The sequence below is a fragment of the Chrysemys picta genome, chromosome 7 (genome assembly GCF_011386835.1).
Source record: "Chrysemys picta bellii isolate R12L10 chromosome 7, ASM1138683v2, whole genome shotgun sequence".
Lineage (NCBI taxonomy): Eukaryota > Metazoa > Chordata > Testudines > Emydidae > Chrysemys > Chrysemys picta.
In genome coordinates this window covers 22811225-22830754 of record NC_088797.1, presented here as the reverse complement: position 1 = coordinate 22830754, position 19530 = coordinate 22811225, and the positions used below count along the sequence as shown (strand labels likewise).

The window sequence follows — 19530 nt, the reverse complement described above, 5'->3', positions numbered from 1 at the left end:
TCATTTGCATCTGCAAGACATGCTTTGGCTATGCTCATTTCCCCCTCCCCAAGCTCTTGTGTGAGTTCAAAAGTCCTGGCCCCTTCAATGTATCAGGTATGAATTAATACCCTTCCTTAAGAGAACACAGCAGCAAAGTGGAAACAGACACTTGCAAGGCAGCCTTCTTTGAAAGGAACTGCTGGGACAAATGGTGACAATGAAGCTCTGGTTATGAAGTAAACAGGTCAAAGGTTCAGACAGGCATAAGGATTATGAAACTACAAGTTTGTCAAAATTTCCCCTGCAGGTTTAGACAACCAGGGTCAAGCAGTAACTTTCCAATTAAAACCCTATAAGACTACTCTGTCCTTTGAACTTCAGAGGAAAAAAAACAACAAAATCTATTTTTAAATGTTCTTTGAGAAGTCATCTCAGTCCATTCAAAATCAAGTAGATAAAGGGCATCCGAAAACTACTTACCTAAAATAAACAATTCACTATCCCTCACTGTATGCATGAAGGGTTGAAGGGGAGCTAGGGTGAGGTAATCATGTTCTTCTGTATTAGTGTGCTGACCCTTTGTAGGGCATGAAATTAACCAACAGCAAGTAAGAAATCTGCTACTGGTTAAACTACTTTGCTACGCAAAGTGGTCTTAAAATGAAATATGGGGATTGAATTTCTTCTGGAAGATTAACTTCTATAACCTCTCTGCTGGTTTCCCCTACTGCTGAACTCATTCGAAAAACCATTCAGCACCCTACTGGATGTATAGGCCTTTTAGAGTACAACATACATGTATGAGCCCCACTCCTTTGAGGAAGATAATGACAGCTTCATGAAAATCTATAAACCTCATTGTCAATACCAAAACAAAACCTCAAGACAAGCAACAACATTACACAGACTCGCCCACATTGAGTAAAATCCCTCAACAGCCTAAACTTGTGTATCAAGATTCAAAAAACACTCTGTACCCCACCACCACATGTCTGTCAAGTGCCATAGCCTCAGTATTGAAAACAAGCATAAGCTGGTCAAGAAGAGAGAATTACTCCTGGAATTACCCTCTCACTCCAGTCACAGGGCCCTTTTCCTATGTGCGAACCTGGCAAGGAAATAGATGCTGCAATTGTAGACAGAAACAATGGGTAAAATGGCAGGGAATTGCTCAATTACCTATGTGAGATGGAATTTTAGTCATGTCATTTTGTGATGAGCTTTTTGTGATGCAAGCTAAAGAATGCACCTCAAGACTAAGTTTTTCAGGGCTTTGATTCTTTGTTTAGTAACCTTCATCTCCTGCAAATTACCCTATATGCTTTTCCAATGCTACATGAATAATAAAGAGACCGTTATCAAGCATCTTTATCACTAAATGGCCAAACAGCAGTGGTGGCCTTGGTTATATGACAAGCAATCTTCCACTTTTTTTTCTGTAGTAGGAACTATACAAGTCAGTCTTATTGTACGCAAAGATCTGTTTTAACCATGTTCATGTACTATTTTCAAAACTAAAGGTTAAGTAGTGGTTGTAGAATGACTGAGCAAGTAATTGTAGCAGCCATTCTGTGCTCAACAACTGAAAGGCAGCTTGAGACTTTACTGCCCATAGGGGAGCCCTGGTAAGCATATCACTTGTCTCCCTTCTCTATCATATACGACACCCACAAGAAGCATGTCAAAGACATTTTTAAAATATATTTAAATGGTGCATTTTAATATATACTGAATCCAGTGCATATGTCTTCACAGAGTAATAACATGACCACATCGCGGTAACTCACCCAACATCCTCAAACTATTGTATTTGTTGCCTTTTAGTTCCACCATTGTCTGAAATTAGATAGTAATTTCTTTTCAGTGCAGAGATTATTTCTTATTTATAATGTGAGGCACCTAGCACACAAGTGGGCACTGGAAGATAAGTTAGAACAGTTGCAGCTGCACTGTACAGGAGAATAATGAAACTACTGGTAAGTGAAATCCATGGTATATTTCTCAGCAGGCAGTTACTCAGCATGCCTTACCACTTCACTGCTGGGGTCTATGGTCTGAGAACAAACTGATATTGTTGGGGCATAAGTAAAATTAAGAACTAAAAAGTAATTAAGAAGTTTAACTGGAAAAGGTTATATCCACCATTTCATTCCAACCTTGACTATAACCTTCCAGCTAAAACCTTAAAAATGCATCATGGCTGGAACTAATGTTTTCTATTCCTAGCATGTAGGTAAAATATTCTTTGATTTAAAACTCGATATGTTTTGCTCTCAAGGGCAAGCTCTATAAGAAGAAAGATGCAACTGCACAGAATGAAATATGACTTCCATCTTCCATTTCTCTTCTTATTTGGTTACTGCTCAAATATTCTGCATTCATTTAAACCAAGGTTTCATCTCCAATAACGCTTCTTTTATGTTGTCATGAAAAGTATTTGGAAGGTCAACAATGCCCTGCATAACAGGAGGAATAGGCAAGAATACAGAATTCAGCTATGAAAGCCCCCTTTCAAATAATTAGTGAGATTCATCCTTTAAAATCATGTTGTGTTGTTTCAATCAGCCCTTTAAAGAGGAGCTGCCACCCAGAGAAAACTTTCAAATAGAATATATTAAATAATAAAACAAATAATACTTTGGGCCTACATAACACCTTTCATCTAGGAATCTCTAAGTAGTTTACAAACATTAAACTTCACAACCTCCTTGTGAGTTTATTGTCTATAGAATGGGTATAACAATATCTCTATCTATTTACCTGTCCTATGTCTGATGTATTTAAAGATATTTGCATTTAAACTGGTCTTTTCTCCTCCTACCTAATCCTACAGTGAGGTCAATTTTTAAAGTATATGATGTTTTATACAGCACTCCCACAAAAGTACCTTAGTGTTTCCAACTCTCGTAATTTTATAACAAGCCTCACAATAGTAAATGTTTTACTTAAAGCCTGGAGTCCCACACTTACAAAAGAATCTCAGCTTTATTTAAAAAAAAAATAAGAAAGTTACTATGCTCCATGTTTGCAGGGGAAAGATTGAACACTAAAAGCACAAAAAAATAGAAGGCAGATAAAAACAATCAAAAATGTATTTTTTTTTTTAAACCTCAGGATTTGGTGGCCTGATTTCTGAACAGCTGGAAATGGCAATACTAGTACCTATGGACTGAACCATTTTAAACATTAATTACTAAATAAATCAGATGTTATTTGGGCCCTGATCCACTAGGGCTATGCACAGGTCCACTAGCACAGGTCAGATTACAGAAATTGTAATTGTTATATTTGGCCAATATTGACAGTCGGGAGCAAACAATCACAGTTTCTTTTAAAAACCAATAGAAAAGAAACAAATGATAACGCCAAGCTATTGATTAATAGGTAAGGGAGTGTGATTTTTAAACACTGCACAGATTATGAAAACTATTTTTTCTAGTCCCTCCTAAGTATTCCTCATGAGATAATAGTTCCAGAGAAAGATTAGCTCTCTCAGATCTTAGTAGTTTCCCCTCAGAGAGCAAAGCCTAAATGAAAGTTTCTACACAGAGACCTTAACAAGAACTGTCCTGTTCACAAGAACAAACTTAGTTCCCTATAAAGTAAACTATCAGTACTTCTGTAAATTATCAGGCACCTTTGCTGTGAAACAAAGCACAACTGTAGGCTAAATGCAGCTAATTGTCGCCCTCTCCCTGTAACTGCAGAGCAACAAAACAGCTGAACTGAACTGCAGAAGGTTTTACTGGTGATGAACTCAAGCAATAAATAATTTCTATTCATCTATCCAGGATGATACACATACAAGTAGGTATTATGGTTGTGTGCATCACTGGCACCATTTGCAAGTAGCAGATCTGTCAAAAAAGTGTTTCTCCAGTGGACTATATGAAATCAGTTGAAAGGTTCCCATTCCAGCTCCCAGGAAACGGGTGACAACATCGTAAAACTGCCCCACTAACTGGTTTTCGGTCTGGCAATTTGAAAAGAGACTAAGGACAGAAAAGGCATGAGAAATGTACTAATCTCCCCTCTAAAGAAGGTCCCTATAGGTTAGTAATAAGAATCACTGACTAGGTCATTGTGAGATAAGCTAGCACTATGGCTGCTCATGTTGTACCTTACACCCATAGAATAGTAGTCTTCATTGCTGGCACCTTTCATGAGCAATTAAATCACTTTTTAAAGTGTATATGTTTGTTTTTAGGGAGTTCCTTTTTTCATATACTAGCATCACCATGCTACATAACTGTCTGATTCCTCAGGGCAGAATATTTCTTTCCTGTGCCAATTTCTTTTAAAAGTTTTGTGTATCAAGGAGCATCAACCTAAACTACATATGTAGGTAACATGAAACAAGAGATTTATATACACCAGTATTTACAAATATTAAAGGAACAACAACAATATACAAGAAAATATGGAAACAGTTAAACAATACATGCAAAAATAAACCTAATACTAATCTAAATCTCACAAGAACTTCTCTCCAGCACTTACCAATAAGTGTTTGGGTTTACAATAAGCTGGACCTTTGAGCAATTTAAACCACAAACTTCCAAACCAATGAAGTAAAAGCATATTGAAGAAAATCTGAAGTTCTACAAGGGTTAGAAGATGCAGTGATCTCAAATTCCTTCACTTCAGAGTTCACATACTGAGCTGAAGTTAAAATCGCATCTTCCTCAGACTAAGTTCCCCTTCCAACACTTTCCTGACCATCCTTCAAGTCTCATCCTAAAGCCTGTCCCCCAAATAATACAAAAAGATTGGATCAGAAGAAGTTACCATAATGACTGCTGACACCACTACTTGTTTTCAATAATGGAGAAACATTTAGTTTTTAATTTTAAAACTAAATAAGTATCTATGCAAATTAACAGAAACTCTTAGGCTCAAGTATAATTTGCCGGTGAAGGCCTCAATGCCTACAAGGATCGCCCGTTTTACAGCAGGAAAAAATCTTTATACAAGCTCTAAAAATGATTTAAGACCTGTTCAGGTGGTGGAAGATTCACTCCCTGCCCCCACCCCCAACCCCCAAATGTGAATGTATTTTAAAATGTGCTGCTAGAATAAGTCAGAGTCTCCTTTACCTCAAATTTGCTTTCAAGGAAAACATTTTAAAAGAACTGAAATGTACACAGTACTTCTAACGCTATAGTCTCACAAATGTTAAGAACATCTCAATCTAGGTAGGAATTTTGCATCTAAATTTCTAGCAAGTGTGTATATGAACACTGCAGCAGCAGCACTGCCAACCTCTGACAATTTAAATGAGGGTGAGTTCAAGAAATTTGAGAGAGAAATTGTAACTATGTCCATTAATATTGTCACATCCTCTCCATCAATAAAGAAATGTTTAAAAAACAAATGCATTACCATACGCAAAACTGACTGGTTTACATACAGTTTTGGTATCAATAAAAATATTTTGGTGACGGGTGTGAATTTTTACAGAAAGTTATATCAATATGAGCCCTGGTGTGGATGTAGTTATATCAGTGTGAGGTTGTGTTTAGCATAGCTTATTCCTTTTCCACTACAGGAATAAGCTATCTTGACTCCACACAGGGTAGGGCTACATTTTTGCTAGCATAGTAACGTTGGTTGGGGGTGTAACTTTTCATGACATTGTCATACTGGCAAAAGCCCTAGTATAGAAAGTTATAACAACAAAAAAGTTCTTTTGCTAGTACTGTACAAATCATGTCTCCACTAGAAGGATTTGGCAACTGTATAGATCGTTTTAACCTTTCCCTCCCCTGGCAGGAGGCAACTTCCAGCTCTTCAACCCTCCCACCGCACACAAAACAAACTTTACTTCTTTACATTTCAAACCTCCCCACCCCACCCGCTCTCTGCATCCTCGGAAACGATACCCACATGTACACAGAGGAGGCGAGACCCCCAAAGACACTCCCCCCCCTCCCCCGATTCACTTCTCTCTAGACAGCAGATCTCCTGACATGGGCGGGGGAGAAGCCCCCGCCCCTCCAGAGTCACAATCTCTCTCAGGGGCCTGTCGCCCCCCCGCCCCTTACCGCCAATGATGGTCCGGATGAGGGAGGCGTGTCCCGGACAGTCCACCAGGGTGAGCTGGAGCTCGCCGGGGCCGGGTCCCAGGTGCGGCGGCAGCGGGGTGCGGAGGCAGGAGAAGCCCAGGTCCAGGGTGATGCCCCGAGCTCGGCTCTGCGGGGCCCGGTCGAAGGCGGCGGTAGAACTGGTGGTGCTGAGCGCCCGGGCCAACGCAGTCTTGCCGCTGTCGATGTGCCCCAGGACCCCCACGTTCACATTCAGCCTCCTGGGGGCGCTGGGCCCCGGGGCAGCGACAGCAGCGGAACCGGCCATGGCTCCCCTGTTCCCTTCGCACGCCGCCGGTCCCGGTCCCAATAGCGCCCCCGCGGCAACACGGATTCCACGGCGACCGTTCCGGGCTATCTCGGCGTTCCGCCCTCTCTGGGGAGAAAGGGAACGTCTAGCACCCGGGCGGGGTTGGGAGTTACCCACACTAGTCATATAACAAGGCCTGGGGGTGGTTCAGGACATGTCCCGCAGAGGGAGCCCAGGGATTGTTCTTTGCTAAAGCTGACAGTGGGCTGTGTTCTGTACCAGACCCAGAAAACCTGGCTGCTGCCTCACAGAGTTTGCAATCAAAACCAAACAACTCCCAGAAGAACTCATGGGGAACCTCAGATACACTGTAAGTATTACACCTACAGCATCTATTCCGCAGCTGTGCAAAATACATACCTACTACATGTAGACACACATTGCACACAATACCCACCTCTATATACACAGATCCACACAATACATACAGCAGCATGCACACAACATGGTACAAATCTGAAGGGATGTTAGGAAGGTGCCACAATAAACAAAATCAGACTCATAGTTATTGGTGTAAATAACATGCATCCATGATAAGAAAAACAACCCAAACAAAAGTAAAAAGTCCAGGACTCATCCATATTCACTATATTCATTTGTTTGTACATTAAATCCCCATCATCAACCTTTCATATTTGTCTCTTGAATTATTAGCCCTCCAGGGCAGGAATTGTCTCTTCATGTTTTTACAGCACCAAGCACACTGCTGGACTCTTTGACACTACCATTATATAAATATAACATTGACATCCTCTACTCCAGGGGCTGCCCAAATGCTTCAAGCAACTGTACAAGTTTATTCAGTTTCTTCTCTGTATTAGATAGTACCACTACCTCCCACTCAATTGTTCATGCTCTAACCTGCAGTGGTGACTGAGTTGCATTCATAAAGTTTGGAGCAAGCTCTACTATAGTGTTTTAGAATGTATAAAACTGAATAGGAGGCGAGTCATGCTAGTGCACCAAGACCCATCAGAGAAACTCATTGTTAAGGTACAGAAGGGAAGTTAAGAATATCACCTACCAGTACCTCCAGGGAATTATTTATAATATTCCCTTGGGTGCTGAAATTCTTTCATAATTTAAATTTTATTTCATCGTACACCATGCTCACTTGTTACTACAGGATTGTTGATGGGTACTGAGCTGCACACTTTGGTTTGCTATCTAAACTATTTTTAAGGAACCTCTCACTGTGATGTATCTAAGAGCCTCAGGCTGATGACATTTAATGCTGGTTGGGTTTTTTTTAGAATAAAATATGGATAGATTTGTTTTGGGGGGAAAATCCACATTTAAAAACAAAAAGTCAATTTTTGAACAAATCAATCTCACCAGACTCCTTTTATTCTGTATTACTAATTTCTGGATTTTTACAAAGGTTCCTAGTGGAAAAGAATTTATATAGAATGTGTTTTAATTAACTGGTTAGAAACATACCTGTAAGCAGTCAAGAGGAAGCAGTGATGAGAAGTTGTCCGTACAGCGCTTCACAAGAGAAGATAAACTTCCCGCAGGAAGGAAAAGGGCTGGATAAGCATCCAAAAGACAGCATGTCAAAGAGAAGAGACAAATGTATCCCTTGTGTAAGTCCGTGACAGAGATACCCCTTGGCAAGGGGTCCTCTGTTCTTCTTTGCAAACATTTCTCACCTCAGCCCTGACAAACGCACTACACCGAACACATCATACAGAATATTTATTCATAAAGAGTAACATGTAAGGAATCTACAGAAAGCTCACAACTTGTCAAGACTCAATCATTGCAAGATGTGTATATGGGTAATATTTAAGGAATATTGTATTTATACTGAAAGTATGCTTTATGGACTTGGAGTAGAAATTAGTCACCAGGACGTAGTATGTCTCAGGGATAGGGTGACCAGACAGCAAGTGTGAAAAATCGGGACGGGGTAGGGGGTAATAGAAGTCTATATAAGAAAAAGCCCCAAATATCCAGACTGTCCCTATAAAATCGGGACAACTGGTCACCCTACTCGGCGATGACCCATTGGAGCAAGGAGTTGTCCCCCTCCCTAGTCAGCGGTGAGGTAATGTGAGGTTCTATTGTCTACCCTTGCCACAACCCAGAAAGGTCAATGGAAAACCATCAAAGAATTGCAAACACTCACAACACCTTGGAGATGAAAAGGAACATTATAGAAGGCAGGAGATCACCCTAGCCATGAATAAAGACAAAAGATTGTTTCGGTATAAGAGTGTAGCGAAAGGTATTCTGTATTCATTCACTGAGACAACCCATTAGGGAGCAAGGTGCTTTCATGAATGTGTGGATCCTGGTTCTTGTGAAATCAGTCATCTCTGCAACAGACTGAATTTAGGGAGAAAGCCTACCTTAGTGTTGAGTCTGAACTTTTGATGAGCTTAAACTTAACCCAGACTTGATGTCTCTGTCTGAACTTTTAATCAAAGCTCTGACCTGCGAACTACTCATGACACCCCCCCTCCCCTTAAGTAGCCATCTCCCCTTATCTCTTTCTGAATGTACATTTTAACCTGTTTTATCCTGTAAAATCTTGTTTGATTATACATGACCATTATGATCTGTTAATCACTTTGTTTACTTCTGTGTATAAATATTGATGCTCACCCCTAATAAACTTGCCACACTTACTCTGAAGCCTTTCAAGCTAAGGATAGTGTGAGCCCGTTGATCAACGAATTGGTGTCTGGTCTCTGACAGATTGTGAGCCCATACCAACTCCGCACGAACTCGGGTGCTGGAGAGGTGAGTGAGGACTTGCTTTTTTACCTAACAATTTGGGGGCTCGTCCGGGATATCCTTCTGGTGCGGTGCCTCTGTCCAGTGGTCAGACCACTCATATACGAATTGGCAGGCGCCACGGGAGATTTCTCCCAGCCAATTCAATATTGAGGGGTCGTGTACTGGACAGCAGGGTAAACGCCAGTTGGAGGGCTCCTGTCAGACACCATGGGTCAAGGGACTAGCGTGCCTCTTGAGAGTCCGTTGGGGATTGTAAATAAGTTATGGAACGAAGGGAAACTCCCAGTACAGACAGGAATGTCTAGGAGAAAGTTGTACACACTTTGTGTAAGGAATTGGACTGGGTATACCGCGGTATTGGCCGACCCGGAGATGAGGTGGCCTTCGTATGGCTCTTTCGAACAGGCTGCCTTAAGAGGAGTAAGGAGCCAGATCGAAAAAGACCATCCGGGACAGTTATGTTACTGGTTTTGTTGGGACACAGCAGCAGAGCTGTGGAAATCTTTAAAAATTATGGCAGTCAGGTATTCTCCCGAGAGTGAACCCCCTCCATGTTATTTCGATGAAGGGTGTAAACCACGGCGTGTTTTGACTCGTCAGTTGGTCCCCACTGCCCCTGCCCCTATTCCTCCGCAGGGGGACTCTCTCCAGGGCGCAGAGGGGAATCTGCAGGACTCCAGGTCGGAATCTCTGCAGAGGGATAAGGGGGAAATGGAAGGGCACACCTCGGGAGGAATAATTACTAGGCAAATGATCAAGCAGATGCAGCAGGTTGCATACCCCTCCCCTGAGAATAGCCCAGAGGCTGCCTCTGCCAAACCTTTTGTGAGTGATAAAGGTGAAAGTAGAGTACTGCCTTTACAGGTGCACGACCAACCTTTTGTGGGCAATAATGGCCAGTTACAACATACTAATGTTGTGGAATATAAAGGATGGCTAGAATGGGACTTGAAAGAATGGGGACGGTTGTCAGGGTCCTTTGGGGAAAATCCCCGAAAGATCACAGAACTTTTAGAAAGATTGTTTTCAAGTCATAATCCTACTTATATGGATGTAGATCAGTTGTTAAGTAGAGTTTTGACCGGAGAGGAACGTAGTAGATTGTGGATGGCAGAAAGGACATGGGGGGATAGCGATGCGGTTAATATTACTTGGATGGATAGGCGGGATCAAGCTGCTGGCTGGAATCCCCTAGACTGGAGTCAGCCAAGGCTGACTCAGCTGCGAATAGATCGAGAGCGATTGTTAGAGAGACTCAAAGAAATGGCTCGCCGCTCGCCTAATCAGGCTAAGTTCATGCAGATTCGGCAGGAATCTGATGAGCCACCCAGAAAGTTCTGGTCGAGGCTATTGGAGGGGGCCCGAATGTTCACTCAGATGGATCCTGAAAGAGAAGCAGACCACCCTACTCTTATTTCGTTTTTTGTGAATCAGTCAGTGCCCCCTGTAAGGGATTATTTCTTAAAGTTTCGCCCTGGTTGGGGAGGTGAGTCAGTCACTTCAGTGTTGGACGTAGCTGATTTTGCATGGGAAAAAGAAAGGGAAAGTAGTAAAAAGAAAGAGAAAAAGGAAGATTATAAGTTGATGGCTTTAGCTTTTCACGGCGGTGTTCGAGGCAGAGGCCGTGGCCGTGGCAGGGGATTTCAGGGTGCTCGGGGAAGAGGGTCCTGGCAACCCCAGCCACCAGGAAATTGTTTTCAGTGCGGACAGCCCGGTCACTTTAAACGTGAATGCCCCTGGGGACGCCCAGAGGGTCTGGTTGCATCCGCAGATACTTACACCAGGGACAAATACACCCCTGCACCACCAGCTCAGCCCGTTCCCCAGGCCTGGATCAACTACGGGCAACAGCAGCAGCTGCAGCAAACTCAGCCTCCTCAATGACTGTACCCCGGGGGCGAAGGCAAACAATGTGATGGTCTTATTTCCTTAATGTCTTTAGCTGGCTCCTTCCTCACTTTCTCCCCTCCCAGCAAAGAGCCTCGTCTAACCCTTTCAGTCCAGGGACTGTCTGTCTCCTTCCTCATTGATACTGGAGCTACTTTCTCTCTTTTAAATCATGCCCCCTCTCCCTGGCTATCCTCTGAGGTTAAAACTGCAACTGGGGTGGAGGGCAACCCACAGTCTCTGGGACTCACTTTGCCTCTAAATGTTATTTATGCTGATAAATATTTTTCTCACCGTTTTCTTTTTTCCCCAGCTTGTCCGATCCCTTTGATGGGCCGGGATTTACTCTGTAAGCTTGAGGCTACTTTAACCTGCACTCCTGAAGGGGTAGGATTATTGATGACAGTGTTAGGAGATTCGGCCCCAACTCAGGGTAATTGGGAAACCCCCCCCTCTCTCTCCCCTGACCTCACTGACTTGCCTTTAACCCTCTGGGGAATTTCTGACACTGATGTTGGCCTGCTCCTTTCAGCAGAGCCAGTAAGGATTCAAGTGAAGCCCTCCTTAACCCCCCCGTCAGTCCCTCAATACCCCCTGTCGTTGGAAGCCCGGGAGGGCATCCGCCCCATTATCGAGGGATTCATTGCACAAAAGCTAGTCCGCCCTCAGCGCACTCCCTGTAACACCCCTATACTGCCTGTCAAAAAGCCTCCTAAAAAGGACGGAGACCCTATTCGTTGGCGCTTTGTACAGGATCTACGGGTTGTTAATCAGTATGTGGTCCCTCTTCATGCAGTAGTTCCTGATCCAGCTACTATCATCAGTCAAATCCCCTGGGATGCTGAGTGGTTCACTGTTATTGACTTAAAATCAGCTTTTTTCAGCATTCCTGTGCACCCAGACTCTCAGTATCTCTTTGGTTTCACCTGGGAGGGACAAAGTTATGTCTGACAACGACTTCCTCAAGGCTACAGAGACAGCCCCACGATTTTCAGCCAATGCCTCCGCCACGACTTGGAAGGCTTCACCAGTCCACAGGGCTCGACGTTAGTCCTATACGTAGATGACATCCTATTAGGTAATCGCGAAGAAGCTGCCCTCCGCATCGATGGTAAGGCACTTTTATTATACCTACACACCAGAGGCCACAAGGTAGACCCTAACAAGATTCAGTGGGTCTCACAGAAGGTCCGATATCTGGGCTTCCTATTAACCCCAGAGGGAAGACAAATGGACCCAGTCCGCATAAAGACTATCCAAAACTGCCCTCTGCCAAACACCAAGAAACAACTTCGAGGTTTCTTAGGATTAATTGGCTTCTGTCGCCCCTGGTTACCGTCCTGCGGGGAGTTAAGCAAGCCGCTCCACCGACTCACTGCTAACCTTGCTCCTGACCCTTTGCAGTGGTCCCCGGACACAATCCAAGCCTTTCAGTTACTCAAGGACAGTGTGGCCTCCTCCATGTCTCTCCGCCCCCCCAATTACAGCAAACCCTTTCACCTTTTTGTCCACGAGAGGGGCGGAATTGCTAGTGGCGTCCTTACCCAGCTGAGCGGGCCCCACCATTTCCCGCTTGCTTTTTACTCTCAGCAGATCGACCCTGTCGCTCAGGGAACCCCATCCTGCACCAGGACTCTGGCAGCAGCTGCCCTGCTGATCACAAAGGCAAAGAGCCTGACCCTGGGTCATTTTACCACAGTTTGGACCTCTCATGCCTTGTCAGCCCTTCTGCGTAGGGGCACAACCCAAGTCTTTTCGGCCCATCGCCAGCAACAGCTAGAGGCCGAACTCTTGGAAGACACTAACCTAATTTTTGAAAGGTGTGGGCCCCTTAATCCAGCTACCTTGCTTCCTGACCTGCCAGTCCTCCAGGATCAGCACGACTGTGTGGAAGTAGTTTATAGCATCTTACAGATAAGGGACAACCTGTTTGACGTGCCACTGGACAACCCTGATTGCATCCTCTTCTCGGACGGAAGCTCCTTCTATGTTGATGGCAAGCGTTTCACCGGTTATGCAGTCACCTCTGAATGGGACATTCAAGAGGCCGCCTCACTGCCAGGCAACTGGGGAGCCCAAGCCGCCGAACTCTATGCCCTGGCCCGAGCTTGCCAGTTGGCCGCTGGTAAGACCGTTACCATTTTTACTGATAGCAAGTATGCTTTTGGAGTTGTGCATTGTCACATCCACCTCTGGAAGTTTCGAGGTTTCCAGACAGCTGCCGGTAAACCCATTCAGCACCTCCCCCTCATCCACAAGCTTTTGGACGCCCTCCAAGAACCCTCGGTCCTGGCTGTAGTTCACTGCCGGGCCCATACTAAAGATGATAGCCCCGTCACCCGTGGGAATGCCCTGGCTGACGCTTCCGCCAAGACGGCTGCCGTCTTACCCTTAGCCATGCCCATGTTGGCTATTGCAGCCTCCTCCTTTACTCCACCGTACCCCGTACCAGTACCCGCTGCTGAACTACAGTCGTGGGAGAGCCTCGGAGCCACTCTGGTCAAAGGGACCTGGCTTATGTCGGATGGCCGAGCCTGCCTCCCTCGCTCCACATACCCTGTGGCAGTTCGCTGGCACCATGATAAGGGGGGTCACTACGGCACGCACGCCCTTGTGGACACCATCGCTCGCTTTTGGTATGCTCCAGGCATTCAACCCTACTGCCTGTCAATAGTGAAAGCATGCAGCACATGTCAGCGTAATGGACCTGCTCCGCCTCTTAAAAAAATTAAGGGTGGAAGACCTCCGCCTGCTGCTCCATTTCAACATCTTCAAATTGACTTTGCAGATATGCCAAAGGCTTTTGGGAAAAAGCACCTCCTTGTTTTGGTTTGCCCTCTGACTTCCTGGGTCGAAGCTTTTCCTACTGCTAATTGTACTGCTGCCACAGTGGCGAAGATTCTCCTTAGAGACATTGTACCCCGTTTTGGCATCCCTCTCGTGCTTGACTCAGATCGCGGACCTCACTTTACTGGTCATGTCCTTGGCTGTTTAGAACAAGGACTGGGCATTTCACACTCCTTTCATACACCCTACCACCCTCAGTCTAGCGGGAAAGTTGAGCGTATGAATAGGGAGCTTAAGTTTACATTGGCTAAATACTGTCAGGAAACAGGATTAAAGTGGCCTCAGGTACTTCCCTTGGTCCTGTTTCACCTTCGTACTCGCCCAACCCGTGTATTGGGATTATCCCCCTTTGAACTGCTCTATGGACACCCCCCTTTCAAAGGCGGGGCGCTACCACGTGCTGATGTTTCACTATTGGGAGGGGATCATATGACCGCGTGCCAGTTTCTCTCCCTACAGGCTCGCCTCCGTACCCTTTGGAAAACCTCGCAGTTTTCCCAGACCGTGCCGCTGGAAGAACAGATCCACCCGTTCCAACCAGGGGACTTCGTCTGGGCCAAAAAGTTCATTCGTGGCGACACCCTCCAGCCGAGGTTTACTGGACCCCACCAGGTTCTTTTAACAACCCAGACTGCAGTGTTCCTGGAAGGACGCAAATCCTGGATCCACCACTCCCACGTCAAGCCAGCCGTAGTGGACCACAGTGACGGACCAGCAGCTCTTGCCACCACTGAGGACACTGCCTCCGACCAGTGGACCAGCTTACCTCTTTCAGACATCAGACTTAAATTGACTCGGAAAAAATGAGAGGACCTTTTATTCTGACAACTGTATGTTTTTTATTATGCCTTTTTAGTTTATTTTCTGCTTATGAAGATAATGCTTTTATTAGATATTCCCACGAGGTTAAAACTCGTATTTTAGGAAATAGAAGTAATTGCTGGGTATGTACTCAATTTCCAGTAAATGCAGAACAGGGACTCCCCTTCACACCCATTCCCCTGACCACTGCTAATATGACTTGGATGCCACTGGCTAGAGTAAAAGATCCAGTCCAACACAATCTTACATGGGACAAAACAGGAGTGCCAATTAACAGATATCTCAGGGTAACCAATCAGACAGGATCACTGTGTTTTGTTAAAGAAAAGGGGTCAACTTTTGTGGGAACAAGTAAATGCAACATGTATTTTAATGGCACCGCCTTTAGTAAAAATCTTGGCTTCAAGCCTTGCGCATCCCACTTATCCCACATGTGGATCCCTCACCCCAATCCAACTTTTCCATGGGTGGGCAGGCCTTCAGAGTCAGCTTTTAAGAAGCCCTGCTCAGATCACAAGGGTGTCCAACTAATTGCTAAGGGACGTACGATTGCCTTCTACAACTGCTCAAGCAGTACTACACTGCCCTTTGAAAACACCACTACCAAATTGTGCCTCTGCAGTTCGCACAATGACCCCTCTGCATTACCAGGGGAACAGTGGTCCAACGGGTGGTGGTTTACCTCCTACTTTGAGAAATGGAATACCCGAAACGCTTTGTATGGAACATACTGGGTGTGCGGGCCCAAAGCTTATTACTTTCTCTCCCCTGATTGGGCAGGGTCATGTTATTTGGCATGGCTAACACCGCCTTCTCGCATCTCCCTCACTCCCCCTCATTTTCCCCACGTTCGTAACATCCGTGAAACCTTCAGAGATATTAATATCCGTGATGGTTTGTCGTGGCAGCGGTGGGCTGGTCTCATTAGCTTGAGGGGTGGTGTCATCCGTCTACAGGGACTACTAGAATCTTTAACCAATGAAACTGCGACCCTATTTGAGAATCAGGCTGGGGAAATGTCCCAGCTGCGCCAGTTAGCTTTGCAAAACCGAATGGCTTTAGACATAATGTTAGCAGCCCAGGGAGGAACTTGCGCCCTCATAAATGAAGAATGCTGTGTTTTTGTAAATGACACCTACTCTGACACTTTTCAACGTACCAAACATCTAAGGGAAATAGCTAAGAACTACTCTTCTGGCCAGCCACCTTATGATTGGTGGGGAGCCTTATGGAATTGGCTGCCTGGATTTGGGTGGGTTAAAAAACTCTTGTTGGGTATTGTTGGGGCCATAGTAATCCTTATAATACTGTGTTGCTGTATTCAGTGTGTCCCCTCCCTCATAGACTCATGTGGGTCAGTTTATTCTTTTCCTACTTCAGCCAAGGGCCTTACTCTCTTCGAGTTGGCCCAGGCTGAAATTGCCAAGCGGCCCTTGGCTCCTTAAAATGGGGTGTAGCTTTTGGTAAATAGTTATCCCAAAGCTACAAATGGAGGAATGTTGAGTCTGAACTTTTGATGAGCTTAAACTTAACCCAGACTTGATGTCTCTGTCTGAACTTTTAATCAAAGCTCTGACCTGCGAACTACTCATGACACCCCCCCTCCCCTTAAGTAGCCATCTCCCCTTATCTCTTTCTGAATGTACATTTTAACCTGTTTTATCCTGTAAAATCTTGTTTGATTATACATGACCATTATGATCTGTTAATCACTTTGTTTACTTCTGTGTATAAATATTGATGCTCACCCCTAATAAACTTGCCACACTTACTCTGAAGCCTTTCAAGCTAAGGATAGTGTGAGCCCGTTGATCAACGAATTGGTGTCTGGTCTCTGACAGATTGTGAGCCCATACCAACTCCGCACGAACTCGGGTGCTGGAGAGGTGAGTGAGGACTTGCTTTTTTACCTAACATTAGTATATCGAAAAGGTAACTTGATGAGTGTGGACCCACATTCATGTTTTATAAACAGTTGTTTCCACCACTTCCTCTCATGTCTAGCTAAATCTTTATTTTCTCTCTTGTTTTATTAGAAGTGCTCATAAATGCTTTGTGGTTTATGGAGCAATGGTTTAAGGAAAAACTGGGGTACACTGCACTGTTGGATGAAGAGGATCTGGAATCTCTGTGAACAGCCATTGTCAGGGGCTGGATATCACAGGAGAACGATTCAAAGGGAGTTGGGGATTGGGATGTACCTCTTATTAATCTGCAAGGCCAAGTTAGGGCTTGCACAGCCCACAGGAGAGTGACTGAATGGCTGAACAGGTGATGGTGTTAGGAAGCTGACATCCAGCTACCACACAAAAAACTCCCTCTCACTGGAGACAAGGGGTAACAAGCTGACTCACAGCACTGGATATCTTGAGAACTGTCAAAAAGTCCTTTGGCTTCAGAGGAGTTACAGAAGGCATGTTGGTACCAGTATGTTTAACATAAAAAAAAAATCCACAAATGTATTTCCAGAGGACAGGGTATCTGAATCGTGTAATGACTGAAAATTAGAAGTATGTTAATGTTTTGAAATGATAGAAGATGGCAACAAATTGAATAAATCAGTCAACTTTAGGACTATATGTCAAAGACATCTCATCTCACAAGTTTCTAAGTAAATTGGCCTTACATGATATACTGCTATTACCTGCATGTTAAGGGGTTTTCCAATATTCTGCACATTTTTTCCAAGAGAAGCAATACAAGTTACATTTAAACTTCCTTATGCAATAATACATATTGTTAAAGAATACTTAGCAGTTAATAGTGCTTTATATGTTCAAAGTGATGTAAAACATTAACTGATTAATTAATTAATTAAGTCTTACAACAGCATTATGTCCATATAACAGATGGGAAAACTGAGGGAAATATGTGAAGTGACTTGCCCAAGGTCATATACGGCAAGGCTGAGATTTGAATTTAGAATTTTGAATCACGACTGTATGTTTATTCTTCCAGAGCACATTGCCTCATATTTTTAATCTTATATATTTCCTTTCTCTTATGATGCTTTACAAAATTAGGTAAAAATAATTTCTATTTTATGGGCACAAAGAATTTAAGTGACTTGCCAAGGTCATACAATGATTCAGTGGCAGAGTCAGGAATAGAAGATGGTCCCAGTTCCCTGCTTGATTTATGAGAGGCCATCGCCTCCCTAGAGAAAATAAAGGCAGTTAGCCTGGTTATTCAGTATACTCAAAGGAATGGTCCTGGCTCCCACTGCCATCAATGAGAGTTTTGACAAGGGAGCTGGATTAGGCATAATATGTCACATTTCTAACCAAGTGCCCAAGCTTTGAACTGTTTTATGTCAAATCATCATTCTTCAGAACTCACATACACTTTACTACCCTGAACTCCTCAACCAATCAATACATACATACATTCATACACACACACACACACACACACACAAATAACTGCAAATGTATGTCTATCCCCATAAGGATACAAGAAAATGCCTGTATAATTCACATATATGTATTACTAGATCACATTACACACCATTCATATTATAAATATACTGTATAATTCATTTTAGTATTAATGATAAGACTTCTGTGGATTTACAATTTTAATTTACTTCTTATGCAAGAAAAATGCATTTCTGTTTATTCTTCAGCTTTTATAATCTTAAAGTTGACTTGTAAAGGAAAAAACATGGATTTGTACTCCCTTTTGTTTCCTCGAGATGTATAAACAAGGCTTGAAACTTTTAAGGGGTTTAGTTTGTTTGTTTGTTAAGGGAGGCAGTGTTTTCTTCCATTTGTTTTTACATAAGAAATTTAAGTTATCAGGATATTATGCTACAATGCTCAGAGTTATGCTAAATGCCTCACAGTACTTATGCACTGCATGAGGTCCCTGCCTCAAACAGTTTGCAGAATTGGGGCCTTTGACCGTAAAGTGCCTCAAAGAGGTAGATCCCTTTGCAGGATGAGGGTCTAAAATAAAACCAATTTTTCCTAGAAAACTTGTACATTTATGATGTCACAGATACCAAGGATGTGAAACCTGGTGAATTGAGAAGGGAATGATTTTTATTCAGATTATTTTTCCCCCTTTTGGTTGGTTACTACCTCAAATCCCTTAGAAAGAGTTAGAAGAAAAGATACCTGTGTTAGAGATTTAACAGCCTCCTTTGATGAAGGGTTCAAGAAACTCCCAATCCAATTCTCTCCAAAAGAGACCTCTAGCAATATGGTAAACAAGACTTTATATTCCTGATATTTCTAAGGTAAGAAAATAAACTTCCAGGCTTCTCTACACAATATAAAGAAACAAACAATGGCATAAAGTCATTTTTGCCCCCCTCAATATAATATCCTCTTTTCTATGCTGAATTCTTGCTTCAGAATTGTTCACTTTGTTTGCTAAGGTTTTCCAAGACTCATGGGAGAGAGGGCAGGAAGTCAGACTTTTGGGAAGGGCTAAAAATGCAAAGGTCATTCTCCTCTCTCACACACATACACATACACACACACACACATTCTTTCTCTCCAAAAATAATACACTATTTGACAGTTTCAGGATTTGGCATGTCCCACTGAAATTTGAAAACTTATGTGAAACTAGGCCAGGTCCTGTAACCTCAAACATTTAGTCTAAGAAAACAGCTCTGAAGTCTCCAGCTCCCACCTCAAGTATCACATGACGTCTGTACCAAAGAGGAGACCTATAGGAGGGCTGGGGGTGGAGGGCAGAAGAGAAACTGGAGTGAAATGAGTTTCTTAAACCTGGGGAATAACAATTCAGACTATGTGAACGGCAGGTATTATTTTTCTGGCTAAATGGTTAGTGAAATATTGGATTATGCTCAAAGCGTTTATAATGTGAGAGGGACCGCAAGGT

The 19530-nt window shown here is 43.5% G+C and overlaps 1 protein-coding gene and 1 long non-coding RNA gene across 2 annotated transcripts in view; one reads left to right on the top strand and one right to left on the bottom strand.

Moving 5' to 3' along the window:
• EEFSEC (eukaryotic elongation factor, selenocysteine-tRNA specific) overlaps positions 1-6508 on the bottom strand; it is a 172552-nt gene extending 166044 nt beyond the window's left edge. Inside the window, exon 1 of the mRNA XM_008168009.4 lies at positions 6027-6508. Within this exon, the coding sequence (XP_008166231.2) occupies positions 6027-6501 (475 nt within the window). The 5' untranslated portion in view covers positions 6502-6508. The remainder of the gene's footprint in view (positions 1-6026) is intronic.
• Positions 6475-18652, top strand: LOC135972554 (uncharacterized). The gene is made up of 2 exons (XR_010589049.1): positions 6475-6685; positions 16713-18652. It is a non-coding gene; the product is annotated as an uncharacterized LOC135972554 (long non-coding RNA).
• The last annotated feature ends 878 nt before the right edge of the window (positions 18653-19530 follow it).